Consider the following 27,293-nt stretch of genomic DNA (forward strand, 5'->3'; position numbering starts at 1 on the left):
TTACCTAAACATACTGCAAATAATTATGGGAATATATGTATATACACTCACATAATCACAGTTGTTTTAATACCATATGTGTGAGAGTTCTTTAATAATCACTTTGTCTATTTTTCTACAGTTTATATAAGGAGGAGATTTTTCTTACGTGCCTATCAGAAGTACCACACTTTCTATGTTCATTGATCATTTTCTGTATTTCAATAAATCCCCCAATTTGTCCCTAATAATCAAGGCAAGAATGATTCCCACAGCCATGCAAAGAACATTCCTACAAATTCTGTGCCCACTGGAGGGAGGGTCCCACTCGGATAACCTCAGTGGTCAGAGAGCAAGGATGCCTCCAGATCACACTAACATGGATGGTCAGGAACTGATATAACAGGATACCAACCATACAGTGAGAAAATAGACCACATACCAGTCAGGTTATAAGCCTTTTTGTAAAGAAATTCCACCATGGGACTCCAAAGGTGCAGTAAGTATGGGACACTGTGGCTGAGTTTAGTCCTGTTAACAGCCTATCACACGAAAGCAGTATAAAGAGGCAATTTCCACACCTGGGATATGTAAGAATTTGGGACATTGCTTTATGAACCCAGTTTTTAGGTTTCATGAAAATATGAAATTGCTAGGCATAATGCTCTTGAATTTGTGCTGGGCGAGAGGGAGAGAAAGAGAAAAGCCAATCACAAAACCACACATTCTTGCAATTTCTTGGAGGCAAGAAATGAATCTCTCGCCAGTCCCCTCTGAGATACTAAATTACTGCCTCCGTTAAGCCCAGATGCCATTAGAAAGGCTTCCATCCTGGGAGTGGGTCCTCCTAGATCTTTGAAGGTGCCTAATCCTCATTAAAGGCAAACCCTGGGCGTGGGAGGGGCTGCGCTGGCATCAAGGCACCTGGCGACAACTAAAAGCGCTGGCCCCATGTGTGGCTGCCGCTGAGCAGCAGAATGTAATTTAGTCGCACCAGCGGGAGCAGGGGTCAATGATTTTATATTAATGGGGATCACGACAGTTCTAAGCTGTGGCGTGCTTTGAAATAAGTGTTGTACAAGGCAGCAAAGAGAGCTCGGCTGAGGAAATGAGCTGTGTCACCGTCTCCTCATGCCTTGCAGCAAACACGGGAACGTTTTGGTTGCCTCGGATTCTGTGCCATCATAATATTTTGTAAACAACAATTATCTATTTCATTTAGAAAAACTCAAACTCCTAAAGTATTGCTGCTAAAGATGTCACCAAGGATGAGCAAATTCCTGGCTAATACACATAGAGTTCTCCGTGTGTGTGAATGAACTAAAGATAAGACGTTCAGAACAGAATATCAACTTCTGAAAATAAGTCCAGGTGTGTGTGTGTGTTGTGATACTACTGAAAGATGTTCAAGCATGACGAACGTTGACATGTTCTTAAAGTGTCCTTACCTAAGACAAAAGAGATTCAGAGGGACTGGGAGGCAATGATTTTAAACTGTGGTCGGTATTCATTCTTTGTGTTAAAAGCCTACTTATTACTTCTCTAAAATTTCTCGAAATTTTCAATATTTTCAGGAATATCAGGCTTAAATTTCATGGTAAGTTTTTAGCAGATGTTCTGTTTTGTTTCCCAAATTAGTAATTGTGCATGGGGAGAAAGAACGTGTTTCTGTCAAGATCTCTGGAAGAAAAAGTGCAAAGTAAGGACAGAGCGACAGTCAGCTGAGAAGGGGTGCATTGTATGTGGAAAACAAAAGCTGTTTGACAAGAAAGGAAACTTCAATTTTAAAATTTTCTTTTGAAATAAACCAGTCATAAAATGCCAGACCCAATAAGGACAAACATACGAGCTATGCCAAATATGATTGGTAACAAAGAACTCTGTCATTAATTGGATAACGGTTCCCTGAAAATTATGAAAAAATTCAGCTGAGGGAAGGTATGGATTCTTATGGATTCTCACTTGAAAAAACAACTAATTAATTTTCAATACATCGCTGATTCACAAGGAGAAACTCAGCTGGGCTTTGGGATCAGGGAGCCATCGCTGCAGAAAAAAAAAGTGATACAGCTCAACTTTGCATTACATATCCTCTAAAAACACCTTCTCTAAAACAGAATCCAAGCTTGGCTAGTCTATTAGACATGCACTTTCCAAAGATAATCTGCAAAACTATCGTGCCACCACAGATGTTCTATGCAAAGGCTCACATATGTGCGGATATATATACCCACATATATATACAGATTCAGCAAACAGATATGCATTCTGTATGCTTTTGAAAACTTTTCTAAAAGACTATTAGCACAGCCAAGGCTCTGAGAAGTCCTGAAATAAAGAACCTCTTCAGTTTCCTTCAGATCTTTATCTATCCAACTAACTTCAGATTATTCATTATTTCTTGAACTTATTAACATCTCCTTTTCTGAAATATACTTTGAGAAATGCTGCATTAGAGTTCATGGAGTTAGTGAATGTGAATTTTCATGAATTACAATTAGTAGGTATAATCTCAGCCCCAAGTTTCTTCCTTATAAATAAGAACTGGTTAATAGTACATTTGAGTTGCTAGTTATAATTTAGTGAGAATTTCTGGCTTTTGGAAGTATAAAAGTATTCAGTACATGTAAACTAATATACTAAAAGATTCTCATATTTATTCCCAATAACAAAAAGGCACAGAATACTGAGTATATATCTAACTATAAATATGAGGACTTCAAGTCACCAAAGGTTGGGCTTTGATGTGAAGAACTAATTCATCATTCTTTTAAGTAATTTGGAATATGGGATAGTTTGGATAGTCTAAGAAAAGATACAGAGAGGTTGCAGGAATAATCATAGCTGGGGCTACAGTGAAGCAAATGAAGCAATTCTCTCGAGAACAAAATTTAAGAGGCAACCAAAACTCAGTAATCAAGTAACATAATATTTCTATGAATATTTTTTTAAAAAATCAGCAATTCAGTAAAGAAATCCATAATGAACAAAATATCAAAAATTTAAATGAGGACGGGCTTCATGTTACTGATGCTTCTTCTTGCCTCAGGCTCCAACAAGGCTAAACACATCACTGAGGATAGACAAGTACCGGGAGAAAAGCTGCAGGAGAAAGCAGCTCTTGATTGGGAATCCAAATTAATTCTAATCCTCTCAGCTGATAAGTACTCATATACTTTAGAAAAATCTCTAAATAAACCCTATGTCTACTTCGAAATTTATAGCTAGAACAAGATTCCTCAAACTATTCCAAGAAAGTTTGTTTGATAAAATTATGTAAATGTTGAATAACAAAGAAAGATGGGTAGTAATTTTGATATCAAATACCTATGTTTGGGAAAGGTTGTGTTGAATTTGATCAAGTTTCTTTACTATGATACTTTCCAGAATTTTTAGCATGCTAATTTACTTCATGGCTTTCATATAAAGAAAATGCAATTGCAAAAACTAGACTGTTTATTATTATCTTATACACGGTATGCAAATAATTAATAAAATTGACAGGAAATCAGGTGGCTGGCAAGGATGAGCTGAGGTCACCAGCCCCTCCCTACAACCCTGCCTACTGCTCCCAAACTCTCCCTTGTGCTGTGGAAAACTGCATGTTCTGCAAAACTGCTGCCCAGAATGGGCATTTGCCAAAATAACCAACATGGCTGTTGACTGCCTCCCCAGGATGACATAGAGCCTGTTATAATTTCATCATAATAAAACCACCATGGCTGACACTCCTACCTGATACCATGACATTTCTGAGACTTCCAAAAAAGGCAAAAAAAAGCGGGTAATACTCAAACCCTGCTTTTCAAACACCATCCCTTATGAATATTCAATTAAACTCCACTCACAACACTACTCCCCATCAAGACTGGAGATCATTTAATGGAGAAAGCCCAATTTTCAATGGGTACAGCATTTTTTTTAACAGGCAGAGTGGACAATGAGAGAGAGAGAGAGAGAGAGAAAGGTCTTCCTTTTTCAATTGGTTCACCCCCCAATGGCCGCTGTGGCCAGCGCACTGCGCTGATCCGAAGCCAGGAGCCAGGTGCTTCTCCTGGTCTCCCATGCAGGTGCAGGGTCCAAGCACATGGGCCATCCTCCACTGCACTCCCAGGCCACAGCAGAGAGCTGGACTGGAAGAGGAGCAACCGGGACAGAATCCAGTGCCCTGACAGGCCGGCGCCGCAGGCAGAGGATTAGCCTAGTGAGCCAGGGTGCCGGCCGGTACAGCTTATTCTTAAGCACATCAGTACTCCCTCTCAAATGTGTATTGTCTCTTTGCATGCAAATAAATCAGATTCCTCTGTTAACCTTTACCTACAACTTATCCTAAAATTCTTCATTGCATCAGGGAGAAGACCCTAGTCCCAGCTATCCCATGACACCTGTGGTGAGCCAGCCGGGAGGTGAAACTGTACCCAGAGATGCATGAGTCTTTTTCTTACCTGTCACCTTCCTTTTTTTTTTTTTTTTTTTTTTTTTTTTTTTTTACAGGCAGAGTGGACAGTGAGAGAGAGACAGAGAGAAAGGTCTTCCTTTTGCCGTTGGTTCACCCTCCAATGGCCGCCGCGGCCGGCGCGCTGCGGCCGGCGCACTGCACTGATCCCATGGCAGGAGCCAGGAGCCAGGTGCTTTTCCTGGTCTCCCATGGGGTGCAGGGCCCAAGCACCTGGGCCATCCTCCACTACACTCCCTGGCCACAGCAGGGAGCTGGCCTGGAAGAGGGGCAACTGGGACAGAATCCGGTGCCCCGACCAGGACTAGAACCCGGTGTGCCGGCGCCGCTAGGCGGAGGATTAGCCTAGTGAGCCGCAGCGCCGGCCACCTGTCACCTTCCTTGCACTTGAGAGTGATGGTTTCATTTTGCTTTTCTCCCCTGCTCAACCTTGTTTCAACCTGCTGTGGATTAACTCCTCGTAACCCAACTGTGGCTGCTCCCTCTAACAACTGTGGGAGTGGGAACACTGACAGTCCACAGCAGGCAGATTGGATGCCCCTGGGTCCTTTGTGAAGGAAGTATATGAGTGGCTAGAACTTGTCCCAAGCCAGGCAGTGCCTGGAGGGTCTACTTGTTTCTATCACCATCTGGTCATGAACATTCTAAATTGCTGACTTCTCCTTTGCTTACACCCTTTGAATCTCTACGCTTTCTTGCCCCTCCAGAATGAGTGCCACAGTGATTATATTACTACCCTTAGCACTAGCCATTTGGTCCTCATACAGTTTCTGCCTCTATATGGCAAATTTATTCTGTCATTCTCCGGCTCCTGAGAACACCTTGTTTCTGTGGAAATACGGCCACGCTCACATTCCTGACTCCAACACATACAAGACCCTGATACACACACACACACACACACACACACACTCATTTGCTACAGTTTTGTCATCATCTATATCCATGGTTATTTCAGAGCAAGGGGCCTAGATATGGTCCTGAGACATGACTGACAGAGGAGTCTTTGGAGTTTGCTCATATTCTTGGAAAGAAGAACATTCTAATCTCTGTTCAATTGGTAATTTTCAGAATCTTTTTAATTGTTGTATTGAACCATCCCCATACACCCTACTCGTAAAGAAAACTCCTCCTCGGCTTCAGAGGCCTATGTGAAATGAACGGGCCTGAAGATGCTCATGCACTAGGGGCCATATTCAAGATCTGAGATGCCAGGTCTGAACCAGTCCACAAAGGGGCGCTCAGGGATGCCCTCTGTGCCAAAGGACATGCTCAAGACCCTAGAACACCAGCTCTAACATAGTCCACTGACAGGACTTTCAAAGAGTGATGATTCACCCTTTTTTCTATCTTCCTTTTTATCTTCCTAGGTCATGAAGAGGCTCTTAATCATAGGTAATTCCTCATCCAACAACAAGGACTCAGCATTGGATTGCCTCCTTAAAAATTAGGAAACTTTTAAACTACCTGTTCTAAAAAAAGAGAAACTTACTTTCTTTGCAACACTGTTTAACCACAATATCAACTACAGAATGAGGAAAGCTCACAGCCAAATGAGACCTTCAACTTTAATCCTATGCTCCAAATCGGCATCTTCTGTAACAGACAACAGAAATGGTCAGAAATTCATTACATCATGGTACTCTTTTAAAAACCCACCTTTAGGGGAACTGTTGGCTCTGTTATGCCGATACCCACTTAGAGACACCAGATTCAAGAGAGAAAAATATAGATGTAATGGATGGCTTGCTATTGAGTGGTTCTCCGGTTCTCCACCATCCAGGTTCAGCTATCTTAAGCTCAGTTTGTCCCATCTGCACAGGGACCATACACAGAGTGTAATGAGTTCCCCTCCTCTCCCTAAAGCTCTATTTCTATTTCACCTCCTGCTCTCCCATCAACTCTACCTTATAATCCAATCTTTCCCCTTCTACCAAAGGACAGCCAGCCAGAATCACTCACAGTGGTCTCTCCTCTTGATAAGAGTGCAAGTAAGCTTTGGCCAATGAGACAGGTGGCTAATGAAGATGCCAGGATAATTACAGTACACGTCCCTTTTCCAAGACTGACTTAAATCAATATAAACAAAAGCTAGGAAAGTTTTCAGTACACCCTACCAAATGTACTGAGGAATTTTAAGCAATAACTTTGGCTTTTAACTTGACCTGCAGTGACCCCTTAATGTCCTGTGCATTTGTTACAGCCTTGAAGAAAAACAACAAATCTGGGACAAGGCCCAGGCCCATGCTAACTCTTTGGCAGCTCAGCAACCTAATCAGTATGATGTGGAAGCCAAGGCAGTTCCACAAACAAACCCTAACTGGAATTGCCAACAGGGCCGTGCAAATTTGAGTCACTGAGATCAAATGGTGACTTGTCTGGTTACTGGAATGGACAAATGTATTGTAAAGCCCATAAATTACATGAAAATCATATAAGTAACAGAGTATGAGGAAGAGAATCCAGTCTTACTCCAGGGATGATGGAAGAGGCTTTAGAAAGAGCTAACATACACCCCAGCAACCCTGGAGATAGATCTTAGGATGCGTTTCATCAGTTAGTCAGTCCCAGATATTTGGGACCCAAATTTCCATGAAGCAGATGCTAGATATAGCATTTGAGCTGCTTAACAGTAGAGACAAAAAGAGAAGGAAAGAAGGCTTCAAAGTGGAAAACAGCAGTCCACAGAATAGATTCATAAGATGGTGATGATTGTTTCCAGCACCCTGCAACTCAGGGCCATCCTAAAGGGTTTCCAACCATGAGTGAAAAGCCCAAAACAGAATGCTTTTGTTGTCAGAATTTGGGATATTGGCATAAGGAATATTCTTTTTTTTAATTCTTCTTATTATTATTATTGACAGGTAGAGTGGACAGTGAGAGAGAGAGACAGAGAGAAAAGTTTTCCTTTGCCGTTGGTGCACCCTCCAATGGCCACCACAGCCGGCACGCTGCAGCCGGCGCACCGCGCTGATCCGAAGCCAGGAGCCAGGTGCTTCCTCCTGGTCTCCCATGTGGGTGCAGGGCCCAAGCACTTGGGCCATCCTGCACTGCACTCCCAGGCCACAGCAGAGAGCTGGCCTGGAAGAGGGACAACCAGGACAGAATCCGGCGCCCCGACCGGGACTAGAACCCGGTGTGCCGGCGCCACAAGGCGGAGGATTAGCCTAGTGAGCCGCGGCGCCTGCGGGCATAAGGAATATTCTTACCTGAAAAGACAAGCTGTCCCCTGCCCCCAGTGTAAACAAGAGAGGCAATTAAAATGAGATTCCCTTCAGCTCCAAAGAGAGGGGAGCTATACTACCTACTGGCCAAGTAGAATGGATTATATGCAATGATTAGCAAAATCAATTGCATTTACATTAATAAGAGTAATCTTGTGGCCGGCGCCGTGGCTCACTAGGCTAATCCTCCGCCTAGCGGCGCCGGCATACCGGGTTCTAGTCCCGGTTGGGGCACCGGATTCTGTCCCGGTTGCCCCTCTTCCAGGCCAGCTCTCTGCTGTGGCCAGGGAGTGCAGTGGAGGATGGCCCAGGTGCTTGGGCCCTGCACCCCACGGGAGACCAGGAAAAGCACCTGGCTCCTGGCTCCTGCCATTGGATCAGCGCAGCACGCTGGCCGTGGCGGCCATTGGAGGGTGAACCAATGGCAAAGGAAGACCTTTTTCTCTCTGTCTCTCTCTCTCACTGTCCACTCTGCCTGTCAAAAAAAAAAAAAAAAAAAAAAAGAGTAATCTTGTAGAAGATATCAGAAGGATTTATGATCAAGCCAAGTGGCTCCACAGTTTTGGTAAGTGATATCCCTCAACTTCCACCATCTGGGAAGTCACAAAAAGTGTTCTCCCTTCTCTGACATGGTTCTGACTCTTGTTCCTTTGGAGCCTATTTTTATGCATTCTAATTTTCAAATTTGTCTCTTTCAGAATGCCCCGTTTTCTCATGTACTTATCTGAGGACTGAAGGGGACCAGAAACTCTGGCAGCTGTCACAACCCATATGACCATCACAATCCTAGATGTGGTTCAGGAGACCCTGAATGTCACAGGTAAGAATATCAATCTTCTGATTGATACAGGAGCCATTCATTCTGTCCCATGCAAGACACCTAACCTCAAAGAATTATGTCATCATTGGGGTTTGATGGCTAGTACAGCTCCTGACAGTTTATTTTGCCTCTGGTTTGCCAGAGATACCTTCATCTTCCACCATTTTTAGGTGATGTCTGAATGTCCAACTCCTTTATTCAGCAGGTATTTGTCACCTTCCCTGGGCCCTTCTCTTGGGTTAATCACCTTAAATCTGAATATTTTATTATGTTGCTGATGAGTACCAGTTAAAGATTCAACCCGGATTATCCTTCTGTTGAAATTCAAAATGCAGACAATATTCAGTCTAGGATTATGGCATACCAAAACAGGCTACACATCCTGCCTCTATAATAGTCCTCCTAAATGACAAGACAAAGTTACCTCAGCTATACCAATATCCAATAAAACCAGAAGCCAAGCAGGGACTCCAAGAGTTGATTGACAAATTTCTCAATCATGGGATTCTGGTTCTATTCAAATTCCCTTACAGTATCCCAATTATGTCAGTTATATAATCAAATGGGAAATATTAAGTGATTCTGGACCTCAGGACATAAATAAGGTTGTCATTTCATCCTATTGTACCAAATCCTTCTAGGATCCTAGTCCAAATACTTGCAGGTACTACTTGTCTCACAGTCCTAGAAATTAAATATACCTTCTGGATACCATTATATCCAGAATCTTGATATATGTTCATCTTTGAAGGAACTGATTCCTCCTCAAATATGACTTACAATACACCTGTTCAGTCCTTCCCCCAAGGCTTTAGGAATAGCCTTCATGGCCGGCACCATGGCTCAATAGGCTAATCCTCCGCCTGCGGCACTGGCACACTGGGTTCTAGTCCCGGTCGGGGTGCTGGATTCTGTCCTGGTTGCCCCTCTTCCAGTCCAGTTCTCTGCTGTGGTCCGGGAGTGCAGTGGAGGATGGCCCAAGTCCTTGAGCCCTGCACCCGCATGGGAAACCCGGAGGAGCACCTGGCTCCTGGCTTTGGATCAGCGCGGTGCGCCGGCCGCAGCACACTGGCCGCAGCGGCCATTGGAGGGTGAATCAACGGTAAAGGAAGACCTTTCTCTCTGTCTCTCTCTCTCTCTCTCTCTCTCTCACTGTCCACTCTGCCTGGAAGAAAAAAAAAAAAAGGAATCCAACAGCTTCATGTAAAAATGATATTCCTGCAGACATTATATCAATTATTTCCTGGTGATGAAACTTCAGCTCTTCAGTGGAACATCTAGATCAGTTAGCATGGAATTTTCATTCCCTGGTGAGGCAGGGACAACACTTTGATAATGCTTGAAGAATTTACAGAAGATGCTAGCAAGGAGGGACTGAGGGCCAACCCTACAACTCTTCCTACTTGTCCTTCCTTTCTCAACTTTGGCCCCATACTGTGGAAAATTACAGTTTCTGCAAAACTGCTGGCCAGAACTGACAACAGCCAAAAGTAACGGACATGCAGCTGACTGCCTCTCTGCAATGATCTATAGCCTATAATAATATCATTATAATAAAATTACCATGGCTGGCACTGTTACTCTTATCATGCACATTATGCCATGACACTTCTGAGACTTCCAAAAAAGGCATAGAAATTGACAGTACTCAGATTCCACCCCCAAAGCTCCATGCCCTGTGAATATTCAATTAATCTCTACCCCAGACACTAACCCAGTGCATCCAGATCATATAAAGGCATAACTCCAGAACTTGTTGGGCACAGCTCACTCTCCAGTGAAACATACTCCCTCTCAAGTGTATGCTATAGCTTTGCATGCAAATAAATTTTATTTTTCTGTTAACATTTACCTACACCTCATCAGTGAATTTGCCAGAGATGAAACTCTGGATCCAGTCATCCCATAACAAAATATTAAATTTCCTCTTCCTTATAAAACATTAAAACTTTACAGGTATTTTAGAGATACTATGAAGATAGTAAGTATATAAGCATTTGGAATGAGGTAACACTCTATAGAAAAATAATTTTAATAATTTTTACAGAAATGGATAATTCAGCCATAAGCATAGTGAGGTTATCTTTATATTCAAGGTTTTTTTTTAAATTTATTTATTTATTTGAAAGGCAGAGTTAGAGAGAGAGGTAGAGATAGAAAGAGAGAGGTCTTCCATAAACTGGTTCACTACCCAGATGGCCACGACAGCCGGAGCTGAGCCAATCTGAAGCCAGGAGCCAGGAGCTTCCTCCAGGTCTCCCACGTGGGTGCAGGGGCCCAAGCACCGGGCCATCCTCTACTGCTTTCCCAGGCCATAGCAGAGAGTTGGATCGGAAGAGGAGCAGCTGGGACTAGAACCGGCTCTCATATGAGATTCCGGTGTCTCAGGACAGGGCTTTAACCTGCTGCACTGCAGCGCCACCCAATATTCAAGATTCTTAAAAACAGAACATCTGCATGTTGGCCTCAACAGTCAACAACAAATGTTACATCAAGTCTGATGTTTTGGTATTAGAATCATACAAATGACATGTAAAGCATGGAAATGAAATGTCATAAATAGATGAGAGTAGATGTAGATGGCTATTTTATGGGAGCATATGTTTTAAAAACCACATCAGATTCTCGCTATGAAGTTTGAGAGCCATTATTATCAAGATTTATCAACAATAAAATGAGGGTAGTTAAAAAGTTCATAGAGGAGTGGTCATTGTGACACATTGGGACTCCCACATCCCTTAAAGTACAGTTTGGGACTCCCACATCCCATATTAACATGCCTGGCTCTCATTGTAGCTACTCCGCTTCCAATCTAGTTTTCTGTCACTGCAATTCTAGTAGATATCATGTGATGGCCCATGTGACTTAGTCCCTCCAACCCATGTAGGAGACCTAGATGGAGTTCTGCATTTCTGGCTTTGGCCAGGTCCAGCTCCTGCTGTTGCAGGCATTTGGGAAGTGAAATAGCAGACAGATTTCTGTCTCTTTCTCTATGTCTCTCTCTCTCTGCTTCTCTTTTTTTTTTTTTTTTTTGTAAATAAAAACCTATTTTAATCATAAAAATGGAATTAATAGATAGGTGTATTTTGGTGCAAAACTTTTCAATCCATTCATGATATTTTCCAGAATGTACATTTTTTCTGTTTTAAAAATATTTATTTCACTTTGTGTTTCTATGTGGGTGCAAACTGTTGAAATCTTTACTTAATGTATACTAAACTGATCTTCTGTAAAAAAAAAAAAAAAGAAAGAAAGAAAGAAAGAAATTATCAATTCCCAACTTGACTCTCACTGGGATTAAACATGACAATAGGTCTGATCTGATTTCATCATCATTTAAAAAATCATCTATTATTTTTCACTTTCTGTTTCTGTGTGGGAGCAAACTGTTGAAATCTTGACTTAATGTATACTAAACTGATCTTCTGTATATTAAGAGAATCGAAAATGAATCTTGATGTGAATGGAAGGGGAGAGGGAGTGGGAAAGGGGAGGGTTGCGGGTGGGAGGGACGGTATGGGGGGGAAGCCATTGTAATCCATAAGCCGTACTTTGGAAATTTATATTCATTAAATAAAAGTTGAAAAAAAATTTATTTGAAAGGCAGAGTTACAGAGAGAGAGAAGGAAATAGAGAGAAACAGAATCAATCTTCTATCTGCTGGTTCACTACCCAAATGGTTGCAAAGGCTGGGGCTGGGCCAGGCTAAGCCAGGAGCCTGGAGCTTCATCTGGATCTCACACATGGGTGGCAGGGGCAAAAGGATTTGGGCCACTTCTGCTGTTTCCTAGGTGCATTAGCAGGGAAGTGGATTGGAAGTGGAGCAACAGGGTCTTGTACTGGTGCACATGTGGGATGCAATTGCTACAGGTTGACCCTGCACAGTTTTTACATGAATTTTTTGATGGTCCTCAGGGTAATGTATACACACACACAAATAAACAATTGGACATTGAAGTTTGATAGGGAAACATTTTAAAATTTTTATTTATATTCATTTTATTTGAAAGGTAGTAAGACATTGAAAGATCTTTAGCCTTTGACAAACACTGATATTTTTACCATCACCATAGTTTTGTCTTTCCAGAATATTAGAGAGTTGGAATCACAACATGCAGCCTTTTCAGATTTAAGTTTCCTATATATTTTGTTATTCATGGCTTGATAGCTCATTTATTTTTAGTGTTGAATAATATCTTACTGTATAGATATAACACTGAAGGGAATTTGGTTGATTCCAAATTTGGGGAATTCTGAATAACACTTCTATAAACATACATGTACAAGATTCTTTGTAAAAATAGTCTTCTTTTTAAAAATAAATTATCTGTTTTTTTATTTGAAAGGCAGAGAGACAGACACCTAGATACCCCACTTGGTTTTTCACTCCCTAAATTCTCACAACAGTGGGGCTGGGCAGGGCTGAAGCAAGAGGCAGGGCCTCAATCCAGGTCTCCTGCATGTGTGGCAGGGATTCAACGCGTTGAGCCATCACCTACTGTCTTCCAGGGTGGGCATCAGTAAGAAGCTGTAATATGAAGATGAGCTGAAACAAGAACTCAGGCCTTTGCATGTGGGATGTGGGCAAGCCGAGTGATTTAGCCAGCACGCCAAACACTTGCCCAGGGACATAGGTTTTTGTCTCATTTGTGTTAATATCAAGCAGTCTACCAGATGAAAAAACAACCAACTTGGCTAAATTCAACTCTATTTTGGCATGTACAGTAGCATTGAATGAAGCTGTAGAAACACTCACATACACAAACAATGCTTTCTCAATTCACATGACATTTAAACCTCAATATTGTTCTTAGTGTTGAATTGTGCTAAATTTCCATCGACTTTCTCAATCACCTAAAAAAATGACTGATTCATGTTTTCTTCTCTCCAGTTCTCCAATACTTCCTTCCTCATATCCACTCCTAACAATGCCCTTGCTTTCATTTCACTGAGAAAATAGAAACCCAGAGAAAATCCTTTCCACATGCTTAATCAAATATTTCACAGTCCTACTAACCAGTTCTTGTGACTTTACATTTTACTTTTTTATTCCATTACTGTGGTGAATTCTTCTCCTACATAAACCAAATCCTCCATCTGCTTGCTGGATCGCCTCAGAGATGACCTAATCAGGGACACTATTCAAACAATTCTTTCCTTTTTCTCATACCACTCATTTCCTTCTCTCTATTGCTCACTTATCTCTTATCCCCATTTTCATTTGCAATTTCTTACCGATTTTTCTCCTATTTACATCTAAATTTCTCTGAAGACATATAATCTCACTTACTGTATTCATTTCCATTTAATTCCTCTACAATGAAGCTTTTACCACCATGCACTATACAAAAAATAGATTATCAAAGGGTGATATTTTGCCAAATCTAGTGGACATCTCTTGTTATCCGTTATAATTCTCTCATCAGTAATAATGAAATGTTTCCATATCCTGGTCATCTTAAATCAAATGAACATTATTTATTTTCTGCCTAGATTATTTTTTAAAGACTTATTTATTTGAAAGGCAGAGTGACACAGCAAGAGAAAGAAACTGAGTGAGATGGTATTCAAGTTACCTCAATGGCCAGGACTGGATCAGGCCGAAACCAGGAGCCTGGAGCTCCATCCGCTTCTCTCCCGTGGATGGCAGGTGCCCAAGCAGTTGGGCCATCTTCTGCTGATTTCCCATGTGCATTAGCAAGGATTGGAAGCCGAACAACATTCATTCAAACAGGTACGCCATATAAATGCTGGAGTCACAGGCAGTGGCTTAACATGCTGGGCCAAAATGCCACCCCCACACACTTACTGAAGCCTCTCATGTGTACTCCCAGCTCTTATATTGTCCTGTTTTAGTCTGCCTTACTGCTGTCAGAGAAACTAATAATTAAAGTAGTCTGCATTTTATGCTCCAGCTTCTCTATCATATTCAAAGTAAAACCAAAGACTTCATAATGTATAAGGTTTAGTTTGATATAATCCCATTACCTCTGTAAATTTATCACCTATCCCTTCCCTCCCCCTAACCCAGCACACTGTGCTATAAGCACGTTGGCCTCTCTGTTGTTTCTCAAACAAACCAGGCATGCAGCCACCTTCCAGGCTTTGAACCTGCTCTTTTCTCTACCTCTGATAATCTCTCCATTAATATTCACATGACTTATTTTCTCCTTTCTTGCTAATCATTAGTCACTGGTTACCATCTCAGTGAACTCTTCCCTGGGCATGTTGTCTAAAACTGTCTAGATACCCTCACACACAAGTTCCTAAACCACTATTCTGCTTCATCCCTACTGCACTTATTATCTGACATATTTTATATTATATTTTATTTGATTAAGTGCGCTACCTATTTAATTATATATTTTACTTGATATCTTTTTGTTTTTCTTACTTAAACATGTCCTTCATTAGGGCAGATTTTCCTTCTCTGGTTCTGTTTACTGTTGTATCTCCAGGACCTAAAATATAGCTAGAACATAATCGGTGCCCAACATATATTTGCTGAACAAATTAGATGAATGAATAATGGCTTTCAGTTGAAAGCCTTCATCTAATTATAATAATTAAATAATTAACCCAAATCAAATGTGTAATATCCAGGGAGGGTGATTAGAAACAATGTCAGACATTCTTTTTTCTTTTATTCCACCCTCATATTGCCTTTTAAATTTTGGGACAACCAGATCTTTTGCTATACAAATTTTTCATTTTTATATTATTAAACATGCCTGTCTATTCCTTTTTTGGAAATTGGATTTCTTCATTCTTGGTTAAAATGACCTGTCCTCAGGTTGCATATATAATCTCTGAGGTATTTAAAGTTACATTTTTAAAAGTATTTGGGAGCTTTTTTTAAAGGTTGATTTATTTAGGTGCCGGTGCTGTGGTGCAGTGGGTTAAAGCCATGCTGAAGCGCCAGCATCCCTTATGGGCACCGGTTCTAGTCCCAGCTGCTCCTCTTCTGATCCAGTTCTCTGCTATGGCCTGGGAAAGCAGTAGAAGATGGCACAGGTCCTTGGGCCCCTGCACCCACATGGGAGACCTGGAAGAAGCTCCTGATTCCTGGCTTCGGATCGGAGCAGCTCTGGCCGTTGCAGCCAACTGGGGAGTGAAAACAGTGGATGGAAGACCACTCTCTCTGTCTCTACGTCTCTCTGTAACCCTTTCAACTAAATAAAATAATCTTTAAAAATAATAATAATAGTTGAAAAAAGCGTTTTCACCATCTTTCTCATAGTCCTATAATTGATCTCATCTGGTTTTGGGAAGATTTTTGTGATGATATTTTGCAACTATTTTTTTTTAAAAAGCTTTTACTTGTCTCATGCAATCTTTATTTTAATGTTTATTTATTGATTTTTCTTATTTATTTGAATGGCAGAACAACTGAGAGAGAGAGGAAAAGAGAGACAGATCTTCTATCCACTGGTTCCCTCCTGAAATGCACACAACCACTGGGGCTAGACAAAGCCAGGATCCAGGAGCTCCATGCAGGTCTCCCAGGTGGTAGCAGGAACCTAAGCATTAAAGCCATCATCATCTGCCTCCCAGGTTACACACCAGTATGAAGCTGGATCAGAAACAGACGTGGAGGTCTGCCGCCCCCTGCAGCACCAGCATTCCAGCTGCTCCACTTCCAATCCAGCTCCCTGCTAATGTGCCTAGAAAGCAATGAAGATGGCCCAAGTCCTTGGGCCTCTGCACTTACATGGGAGACCAGATGAAATTCAGGGCTCCTGCCTTCAGCCTGGCCTAGCTCTGACCGTTGCAGCCATTTGGGGAGTAAACCAGCAGATGGAAGATTCTCTCTATCTCTCTCTCTGCCTCTGCCTCTCCTTCTCTGTAACCCTGACTTTCAAATAAATAAATAAATATTAAAAAAAAAAAAAGAAGCAGCAGCAGAGGTAGGGCTTGATCCCAGATTCTCTGATATGGGATGTGGGTAGCCAAGAGGCAGTTTAATTTGTTATCTCTCATTGTGTGCCTTATTTTCAAACTATTTTAGTCAAAATGTATTGCTTTTTTGGACTTCAATAAAATTAAACTATGAAACAATATTGTTCTAGTGACTGTTCCCTTCCAATTTAAAAATGTTTAAATATTACATAAACCTAAAGGAATATGAATAATCATACTGGATAATCATAGGCTCATGATCAAACTAAAATAATGAACTTTTCTATAACATTGGGAACCTACCATGTCCCTCCACATGCACACTCTATTTCTTCAACATCAGAGAAAAGCACTTTCTTGAATTTTGGAGTCATCAATTAATGAATATTCTTTATAGTTTTATGATGTTCATAGTTATATGTAAAACACATGCTTTAAGTTGGCATGTATTAAGATATAATTTAACAGAGATAATACCACATTTTTCTGTAATGAGCTGTCACTTGATATGTTTTTGAAAATCATTCATATTTTTGTGTCTATCTATAATTCACTATTTTTTCATTGGATTACAATATTGTGTTATAATATTATACAACAGTTTCTTCCACCATCATTAGTATTTAACCTATTTGTATTGGTGGATATGTGGGGAGCAAACCGGACTAGACTGAGTTACTGGAATTAAGACTTATTCTATGCATCTGCTCTCCCACAATATGGCGCTGGGAGAGAAGAAAACAGCTTCTACACAGCTGCCTCCAGTTCAACCAATAAACTGTAGGACTTGCTACTGATTGGAGGAGAGCAGCATACTCGGCGTGTGGGCAGCCGAGTTGGGATTGGCGGAGGAGGACTATAAAGGAGGAGAGAGACGGCATGCACCGGGAACATCTAAGGGGAACATCTAGCTGAAGGAACACCTGTGCAGCCCCCGAGAGAGCCGGCCGGCGGTGTGCCGCTCCCCTGCGGAAGTGGGGAATGTGGCAGGGGGAACCGCCCTTCCACGGAGGTGGAAGGGATAGTAGCCAACCCGGGAAGAACCAGCAGCAAACCCGGGGAGGGCCGAGCAGACGAAAGAACAACGCAGGGTCCTGTGTCGTTCCTCCACGAAGAGGGGGAGCGACATAATGGTGCCGTGACTCGGATATGAAGCCTAGGCAGGGTTCAGTGTTGCTCCTCCACGAAGAGGGGGAGCGACAGGATACTTGGTATATTTTTAGTAATTTGATGTTAATGATAAAGGTTATTTTGCTCTCATAAATAATTGTTTGATGAACAATGTTTTGAATGTGTTCTTGAACATACATCAGAAGTGTTTTTAGGGTTTAAAAGTAGGAATTAAATTTTTCACTGTTAAATGAGAACATTCAAAGGTTGTGAAAAAATAGAAAGATAAGTTTATTTTCATGCAAAAATGTTAAAATCTATACATAGATTATAATAAGTTTCATTATCCATGAGCTTTTAAAAATCCCTAAGATGCATGGATTTCAGAAATTTTGTACCAAATAAATTGGTCTTTAACTTCATATTCTTATGAGCTTTCTGAAATGTCCTAGTACAAACTTACCAACTAGAGCTAAAATTTCTCTAAAACAGTGGATCATAATTCATAGTATAATTTATAACCCTGTATCAGAACATAAGTATTAGCACTGTTCTATAATCTTAGCAAAATTATCATTATCTGAATTCTTAAACTGTGATAGATATTAAATTGCATTTCATTGAAGAATATACTCATTTCCTTGATTGTCAATGAGACTGAGAAAATTTCATATAGTTATTTGCTGTTCAGTTTATTTGATACATAGTGTCTTTCAGTTTTTCTGTTTTTAATATACTAGTAAAATGTTGAAGCATCTGTCTACTGTGAAAACTAGCACTTTGTTATTTGCAAGTGAGGCAAATATTTTCTATCTTCCTTATCTTGTATCTTTTCTACCATAAATTTTTTCCCATTGTTTTTAAGAAATCTTTTTGTACACAAAGGCTAAGAGATAGCTTTCTATATTTGCTCTTCAAATTTTAAGTGTATCCGGTATTGTATATATAATGTAAAATATAAATTTAGTTTACTTTTTATGTAAATAATTTTCTGGCTAACATTAATTTTTACATCACTTTGTCACTGTTCTCTTCTTTTTTATTTATTTATTTTACAGGTAGAGTTATAGACAGTGAGAGAGAGACACACACAGAGAAAGGTCTTCCTTCTGTTGGTTCACTCCCCAGATGGCTTTCACGGCCGGCGCTGCATCGATCCAAAGCCAGGAGCCAGGTGCTTCTCCTGGTCTCCCATGGGATGCAGGGCCCAAGCACTTGGGCCATCCTCCACTGCCCTCCTGGGCCACAGCAGAGAGCTGGACTGGAAGAGGAGCAACTGGGACTAGAACCCGGCACCTATATGGGATGCCGGAGCCACAGGTGGAGGATTAACCAGGTGAGCCATGGTGCTGGCCGCATAATAGAACATTTCTGTTTCCCCAGGAAGTTCCTTCATTTTCTTTACATTGTAGATACTTTTTCAAATTTCTACCACCAAAATCAGTCTTTTTGTCTCTGAACTTCGTATAATTTAAATCTGTAGAAAACACTCCTTCGTGTCCCTTATTTATATGTAGCTTCTTCCTGTTAGCGAAAGATTTTTTTGTTTTCCTGAGATTCATCCGTGTTTTGGAATGTATAAGTAATTTGTTGCTTTTACCTTGCTGAGTACCACCCAGTATATGAATGCATCACAGTTTTTTATACATTCAAATATTACAGCTATTTTGTTGATTTAAGGCTTTAAATGAATAAACTGGATATGAATATTCCTGTATAAGTATTTTATGAATATGCATACATACACATATATACATATGTGCATATATATATATATAGAGAGAGAGAGAGAGAGAGAGAGAGAGAAGTGGATTTGTCAAATTATTCTGTTAGGTATTTATACCATTTTACACTACACCAGCAATTTAATTAAATTACCTGATGCTTTTTAAACTTTGCTGACAGTTATTGTCAGATTTTTTTTTTCTATTCAAATCACTGTGTTTGCCTTATTCACTTAACAATTCACCTAGCAATTCCAGTTTTCTGATAATGTGCACCTTGAGAGTCAGCAAATGAAGGCTCAAGTATTATTATCCGCCACTCACAAAGGAGACCTGGACTAAATTCCCAGATCCTGGCTTCAGCCTAGCCCAACTCAGTTGCATTTGGAGAGTGAAGTAGTAGATGGAGAAACCGTTTTTCTTCCCTGTGTCTCTTTTTCTGTCTCTCTCTGCCTTTCAATGTAAAAATAAATATTAAGCATATTTTTTAGAGGCCAGCACTGTGGCGTAGTAGCTTAAGACTCCGCATGCAGCAAGGATGCTGGTTTGAGTCCCAGTTGCTGCTCTTCCACTCCAGTTCCCTGCTGATGGCCTGGGAAAGCAGTGGAAGATGGCTCAAAGTGCTTGGGCCCCTGCACCCGTGTGGAAGACCTGGAAGAAGCTCCTGGCTTCTGGCTCTGAATCAGCCCTGCTCTGTCCATTGAGGTCATTCGGGAGTGAATCAGCGGATCAAAGACTTCTCTCTCTGTCTTTTCCTCTCTATGTCTCTAACTCTGCCTCTCAAATAAATAAATAAATCTTTAGAAAAATGATTTATTTACAAAAAATGTATATTAAAAAAATCTATTCAACCACACTTTTAATCAAAGAAATTCAAATTAAGACAGAATTTATCTGTAATTTTATTTTGCTCTATTTTTATCAGTTATAGTAGAAATTTTCTCAAATAATTGGCTTTGTTAATATATTGCATATAGTACAGTGGTGAAGAGCCAAGAATTAGGCATAATCTCAAACTACTGGTAAATATTTAAATTTAAATGATGTTGTTGAATATTAGTTTACACTTTGATTGCACTTTGGGTAAGCAAACCAAATATTTATGAATATGAAAGTTGACTGTTAGATCTCCAAAGCAACAAAATATTATAAATAACCCAAATTCCCTAGAGTAGGCGAAGGATTAAGTATTAAACAAATTTTAGCACATACATTTATTAAAATAGAATAGAGTTAAATTTATGAAATTGAGAAGCAGAGAAACAGAGAAAGAGAGCACTCCTGCACATACTTGTTGGTTCATTCTTCAAATGCCCTCAAGCCATTTCTGAACTGGGTTTAGGAGCTCAATCCAGTCTTCATGCATAACTGCCAGGAAGCCAACTATTGAGCCTTCCCTGCTGCCTCCCAAAATCTGTCTTAACAGGAAGCTAGAATCACGGACTGGAGCCATGAATTGAACCAAGTCAATATGATATGGGATGCAGGCATTCTTTTTTTTAAAGATGTATTTATTTATTTGAAATGCAGAATTACATAGACAACAGGAGAGGCAGAGAAAGAGTCTGTCTATCTGCTGGTTCAGTACCCAAATAGCCTCAGTAGCCAGGGCTGGGCCAAGCCAAAGCCAAGAGCATCATCTGGGTCTCTATTGTGCTGCAGGAGACCAAGAATTTGGGCCGTCATCTACTGTTTTCCCAAGCGCATAGGGTGGGAGCTAGACTGGAGCCCATATATGATGCAGGCAGAAGTTTAACGTGCTATGCAACAATGCTGGTCCCATGGGGTGCATACATTTTAATCAGCATCTTATCCATTTGGCTGTCCCAACTTATTTTAAATTATATTTTTAAATAATATAATGAAGTGATTACAAAATAATTTTAATGTTATAAAAGTAGAAAATATAGCTTAATAGTTGGAAATTTGTATTACAACAGATATACACTGAAAAATGATAATATACTAAATATTAGTATTATTTCATATTAAAGGATGCTACCTAATTTTCTTGTAAAAAGATCTCCTTAAACATTTTGCTGCATCAGAAATTTCTATAGTAAATAGCCATTGTTTCATTACAGAAAAAAATATTTATTAAAGGAGCAATTTAATGTCAGAAAAATACCTGTCAATTTAAAGTAGTTATTGGTGAATCATAGAAATAGTTTACCATGTGAAACACAGTAACACAGTAACAGTTCAATAACATTTATTGAATGAACAGTTAGGACTGAATATTATTTTATATTTTGTCTTCTTTTTCTCTTCTCCTTTTTTTCTTTTTTTAACTTTTATTTAATAAATATAAATTTCAAAAGTACAACTTTTGGATTAAAGTGGCTTTTTCCCCCCTATAACCACCCTCCCACCTGTAAATCATCCCATTTCCCACTCCATCTCCCATCCCATTCTTCGTCAAAAGTCATTTTCAATTATCTTTATATACAAAAGATCAATTTAGTATATACTAAGTAAAGATTTCAACAGTTTGCACCCATATAGAAACACAAAGTATAAAGTACTGCTTGAGTACTAGTTATACCGTTAATTAACATAGTACAACACATTAAGGACAGAGATCCTACTTGGGGAGTAAGTGCACAGTGACTCCTCTTGTTGATTTAACAATTAACACTCTTATTTATGACATTAGTAATCACCCGAGGCTCTTATCATGAGCTGCCAAGGCTATGGAAGCCTCTTGAGTTCACCAACTCCGATCTTATTTAGACAGGGTCATAGTCAAATTGGAAGTTCACTCTTCCCTTCAGAGAAAGGTACCTTCTTCTTTGATGGCCTGTTCTTTCCACTGGGATCTCACTCACAGAGATCTTTCAGTTAGGTCATTTTTTTTTTTTTTCACAGTGTCTTGGCTTTCCTGATACTGATTTTTTGGATTAATTTCTCCACATTTTCACTTATTATTACTTATTATTATTGGCCACTATTTTGTCACAATTGAGGTAAATGACTGAACAGATGAAAATATGTTAAAGAATTTTGTGTGTTATGGCCGTATGAACACAGAAATTAATATTGAAGTTCATTTATTTGTATACCATTTAGTTTCTGTGGGAGAAAGCAATCATTAAAAGGGAAAACAGAGCTATACCAAGGGCAAAGTGTATAATCAGAAAATTTTTAGGTGTTTGGAGAGCTCTTGTTCTATCAGGAAGATAAAATGAACATTTTAGGTAAGATTCCAAGGGTATCTAAATTCCTATTCTTCATAAAAATAAACCTATAAATGAATAGTAATAAATAGATGAGATTTCATTTTTAATATGATCACTCAGAACTATTTTGTTATGAGCTGGACTTTGACAAAAGCTGGAGTTTGTTGCAGATAAAAAATATTTGTCAAATATTTTCTGCCCCACTTACCAAATATACTTAATTGATTCCAGTACAGATGATGTTCTTGGCATTACCTGGGCTGCAAATTCTTGATTATATAGGAAAGTTGAGCCTGAAAGTTAAACAAAGAAATATGTACAAATTTTAAATGCATATATAAAAGTAAATTCTGCCTTATGGAAAATAATCGGTATATTCCATTTTATCAAAAAAGAAGGCTTAGAAATTGATTCATAGAATATTTCCTTAAAAATTATAAAAAAGCAGAATCATTGCCTTCAGTTTTTCCTTTAGCTATTTAAGTCTGCAACTGACAGATGTGGATTAAATATATCTACTCTGTTTACAAAAAACAGTCTCTTTTAATTGCTAGACTATAACAACAGATATTCATAACATTACCATTCCATCTCGGTACAGCATGATATTTCTTTTAACTACCATTTGCATCTTGATATACTCGTTAACATTTTTTTTCACTTGCACTGGTACTACTGTAGCAATGGGATATGTGTTAGTGTTTATTTTTAAGATTTATTTTATTTTATTTGAAAGGCAGTTACAGAGAGAGAGGGAGAGACAGAGATCTTCCATCCACTGGTTCACTACCCAAATGACCACAATGGCCATGGCAGGGCCAGACCAAAGCCATGAGCCAGGAGCCAGGAGCCAGGAGCTATTTCTGGGTCTCCCATCTGGGTGCAGGGGCCCAAGGACTTGGACCAACTTCCGCTGCTTTCCTAGGCCATTAACAGGCAGCTGGATTGGAAAAGGAGTACCCACTATAAAAACAAGCACCCACATGGGATGTCAGCTTTGCAGGCAGTAGCTTTTTCTGGTATGCAAAACTGCCGGCCCCACATTAGTGAAAGTCAGTTCTTAGTAAATTAACTTCAAAGTTGTCTCCATAAGCACTCCAGAGTATTGGGAGGATGCAAGCCGCATAAGCTCTAAAATGTTATTTGGAGTATCAAGTGAAATATCTACTCCATATGATATTTTACAGAATTATTTAATGTCACTTAATGCCTCCTGATGGCATCTTTATAGAGGATTGCTACTTTAAGAGGAATTTTAAAATACAGGGGGAAAAAGGCAGGAATATATTAATTTTGCGTGGTAGGCATGAAATAGAAAGATGACTTGCAGCTATTTTTCAAGGAATATTTCAAAGTGTGCCCAACTTTCATCACTTAATACATACTCTTGGAATAGAAATCTGAAAATAAAACCTTCTCCTTTATTCAAATAAGGAAATGTAATGTGTGTGTGTGTGTCTGTGTGTGTGTCTGTGTGTGTGTGTGTCTGAGCCACAGTGTAAAGAAAGGACTGATAAAGAGAAGTAGAAATATAGGAATTAGAAGAAAATGAAAAGAGAAAAAGGAAAGAGATGTCAAATGACACAATGAAATACTGTATCCAGCTACTATTAGTAGGAATATAATAGTTAAAGTCTATTAAATCAACAGAGATATTTCATTGTCTCTAATTAATACAGGTGATGGATTTTATTTCTAGTTCTTGATAGAAATATAAATTTATCATAAATCACCCCACATTCATCCCAAATTGCTTTATCCTGTCTTGAATTTCAAACTCATACAGGTATTTTTTTTTTATTATTTTTAGGCCTTCTAGAGCCCAGAAGCAACACACATTTTCCATGTTGTCAAATGAGAAAAGATTCAATATGAATAAAATGGAAAGGAATGTGAAAAGGAGGACAAAGAATGTCAAATGTACAGCTTGCCACTGTTGTTGGGACTATTTTCCTTCTGCTGGGTCAGTGACCTCAGTGCTCACAACTGTCAAGTGAAATGGTCTGAGCGACACCTGTTTTCCCAGAACCCTTGACCCCTGTTCAGTCAGTATCCCTGATATGCCCCCATGAAGTGCATAGCAATGGAGTCAAGGAAATGGGCAGTTGCCAGGAGAATTTTGCTATACTTTTTGACTAACTACATATATATGTATACACACACTCACACACACACACATAAGTAGATATATTATTTCTCATTTTATTTGTAAATGGGGAGAAATGCATTTTTAAAACTGAAGAGCAGTATTGATTAGTCTTAACAAAACATTTAAATTGGCTTTCCAGATATCATAGCTTTATATAGTCACTGTCATATGCCAGCAATCTGACCTTGTAACATATTTGAGTCTTTCTGCAAAAGCATTCCAGTTTTTGCCCCTCAATTTTAATACATATCCCAGAAGGAAACAGTGAACCAGTTTTTTAAAATACATTTTAGAATAAAAATTCTGAAGTTCAATAAAATAGAAAGTTACTGAATTCTATTCACAGGAAGTGAAAGAAAAAACTGTTCCAAACTAAATTTCCTATACAATTGTATATGAAATATCAAGATTCTGCCAATCATTTGGGTTGCTCCAATCAATTTATTTTCTTTTTTCAGATTCATCCTAGCAAAACTCAGTCAAGTTGATATATGACAGATAGGTTTAGTTCCTAATAGCACTACACTACAAGACAACATACTAGTTATTTTGGTTATGTAGTAAAAGATTTAACTCTGCATGTGACTTTATGTAAGGTACATAATATAATTTAATTCTTTAATTAGTATTTTAAAATGGCTTCTCTCCCAGAAAAGCAGTAGTTCAAAGTAAGTCACATTTTTATGTCAAGCAACTGTCCCAAACTGTGAATAAAAAGGAGAATTGAAAACAGAAATTGAAAACTGCCATAAAGAAATCAAGAGCTTTCCAACAATTAATGCGTTAGCAGCAACAGGGGAGGAAAATGTTTTCTTCCAGCTCTACATGACTGCACCCCGACAAAGAGCTCCTCCTCAGGTACTAACAGCCATAATCTGAACTGGGATAAGCTGGAGTTCTGAGGCCCGAGTTATGCAAGACACCAGACATGGAGCCAGATAATCCAGCAGTGCTCTCGCCTGCCCCAGATGCCCTGCCCTTGGAGGCGATGAGAAATTTCACTTTAGAGAAATATATGCAAAGAGGAACCAATACAAGAAAGAAAAGGTATACAAACTCAGATTTGATGATGCTCTGAGAAATAAATTTGGGAAGATATTTGTAAAGCAGAGTACCAAGTGCAAAGTGTATACTGTGCCACCACCACCACAACATATGAGCTTCTGTGTTTTCTCCTCATCAGGAAATATAATAGCGGTTGTCAATTCACAAAAAGACCAAACTAAATGAAAGGAGCCACTATGGCAAAATGTAGAAGCTAAGGTCATACTTAAGTCAAAAACTCCTAGAATTTAGAAACTGAAATTTAGAGAGACCTACAATATTAGACCAAGTTGTTCGTAGAGATAAAAATTACCATGAGGTTATTAAAAAAAAAAAGACAAAAGGTCAGGGTTTTTGCCTTTAATTGATCACACTAGTGTGATATTAAGGATGAGCTAAAAATAAACCATAACTCAATATTTTGATTATCTTACAGTGTGTCACTGTTAACATGGGAAAACTCAAACATACTATCACTTTTTTCTTTTTTCCTAGACAAAAGTTTCTGATAGGTGAACCAAGCACTTTTAAGGTGAAGTGATTTGTCAGACATTCTAGTTCTCGGAATTTATCTTAAAGTTCCTCACTAAATACAAAGATTGGGGCATAGCACAAAGATGTTCTTCACAATATTGTTTATGATTCATTCATTCTTTCAGCAAAATTGTGGGATAACTTTCAATGAGCCAGGCAGCGTGTCTGTTCTATAGAAAAAAATATTTTGATGCCATTAAAAGACTGATGGTTAATTATGACACAGGCATGTGATGAGCTATTATGCAGTTAATAAAATGATGTTTATGGAATTTTTAATGACTTAGGAAAATGCTAATGATTTATTGGGTGAAAATGCACTTACAAAATAGCACTTACCATATTATCTGAGACATGTAAAAATTGCATTAAAAGTGAAGGAATACTCCAAAATATGAACAGTAAATGATGGACTCTCTTTTCCCTTTGAATTGCTTTTTATAAAGAACATGTATTAACTTAATTATCATTAACAAATACCTAGATTTTGGTGAACCCAAGTCAACTGACCATCTGATCAGAATGTTCCATTTTAAGTGTAAAGTCCTCTCTATTGAGTCTAACAGAATGCACTGTTTTCAGAAAGCTTTTACCAACATGCTTCCCTGCATAGAATAGTGTGTTTGATTTTGTCAATTGCTCATACTCTTGTTTAATGCTCTTCAAATGCTTTGTATTCCAAAGAATAGCAAGCAGATCTGTTTAAGACTTTTTATTAATAGTCAAAAGCAGGTTTGATATGTTTCTGATTATGTAAGTCTTATTGATGTATAATTTACATACATCAATTTTAAATATACAATTTGATGAATCCTGACAAATATATGTATTAATGTAATCACTATTCTCATAAAAATACGGAACATTCCTGGGAGCCTCCTGAATTCCCTTGCCAGGGTAACCTTTAGTCCTGTCTCTGGTGCTAAGCAATGCTAATGTGATTTCCACTACTATAGATTAGATTTGCCTTCTGGAACTTTATAGAAATAGAATCATAAAGAATATACTATTTTGTACCTGATTTATTTCACTCAGCTCAAAGTTTTTGACCTCTATCCGTGTTGTTTTATGTATCAGTATGGTGTGCTATTATATAACTTTTAGAAAGCCTAATAATTACAGGATTTATAGCAAATTGAGGCAAGCAAAGAGAAGATCCCCAAATTTCATATATG

The 27,293-nt window shown here is 39.0% G+C and overlaps 1 protein-coding gene across 1 annotated transcript in view; it reads right to left on the reverse strand.

Annotated features, from left to right (window-relative positions):
* LOC149126552 (uncharacterized) overlaps window positions 1-27,293 on the reverse strand; it is a 494,872-nt gene that overhangs the window by 147,914 nt on the left and 319,665 nt on the right. The window contains exon 3 of the mRNA XM_089332866.1: window positions 22,600-22,684. Within this exon, the coding sequence (XP_089188992.1) occupies window positions 22,600-22,684 (85 nt within the window). The remainder of the gene's footprint in view (window positions 1-22,599; window positions 22,685-27,293) is intronic.

This window comes from Oryctolagus cuniculus, chromosome 5 (genome assembly GCF_051225735.1).
Source record: "Oryctolagus cuniculus isolate XC-2025 breed Fujian yellow rabbit chromosome 5, ASM5122573v1, whole genome shotgun sequence".
In the NCBI taxonomy this organism is placed as follows: Eukaryota; Metazoa; Chordata; class Mammalia; order Lagomorpha; family Leporidae; genus Oryctolagus; species Oryctolagus cuniculus.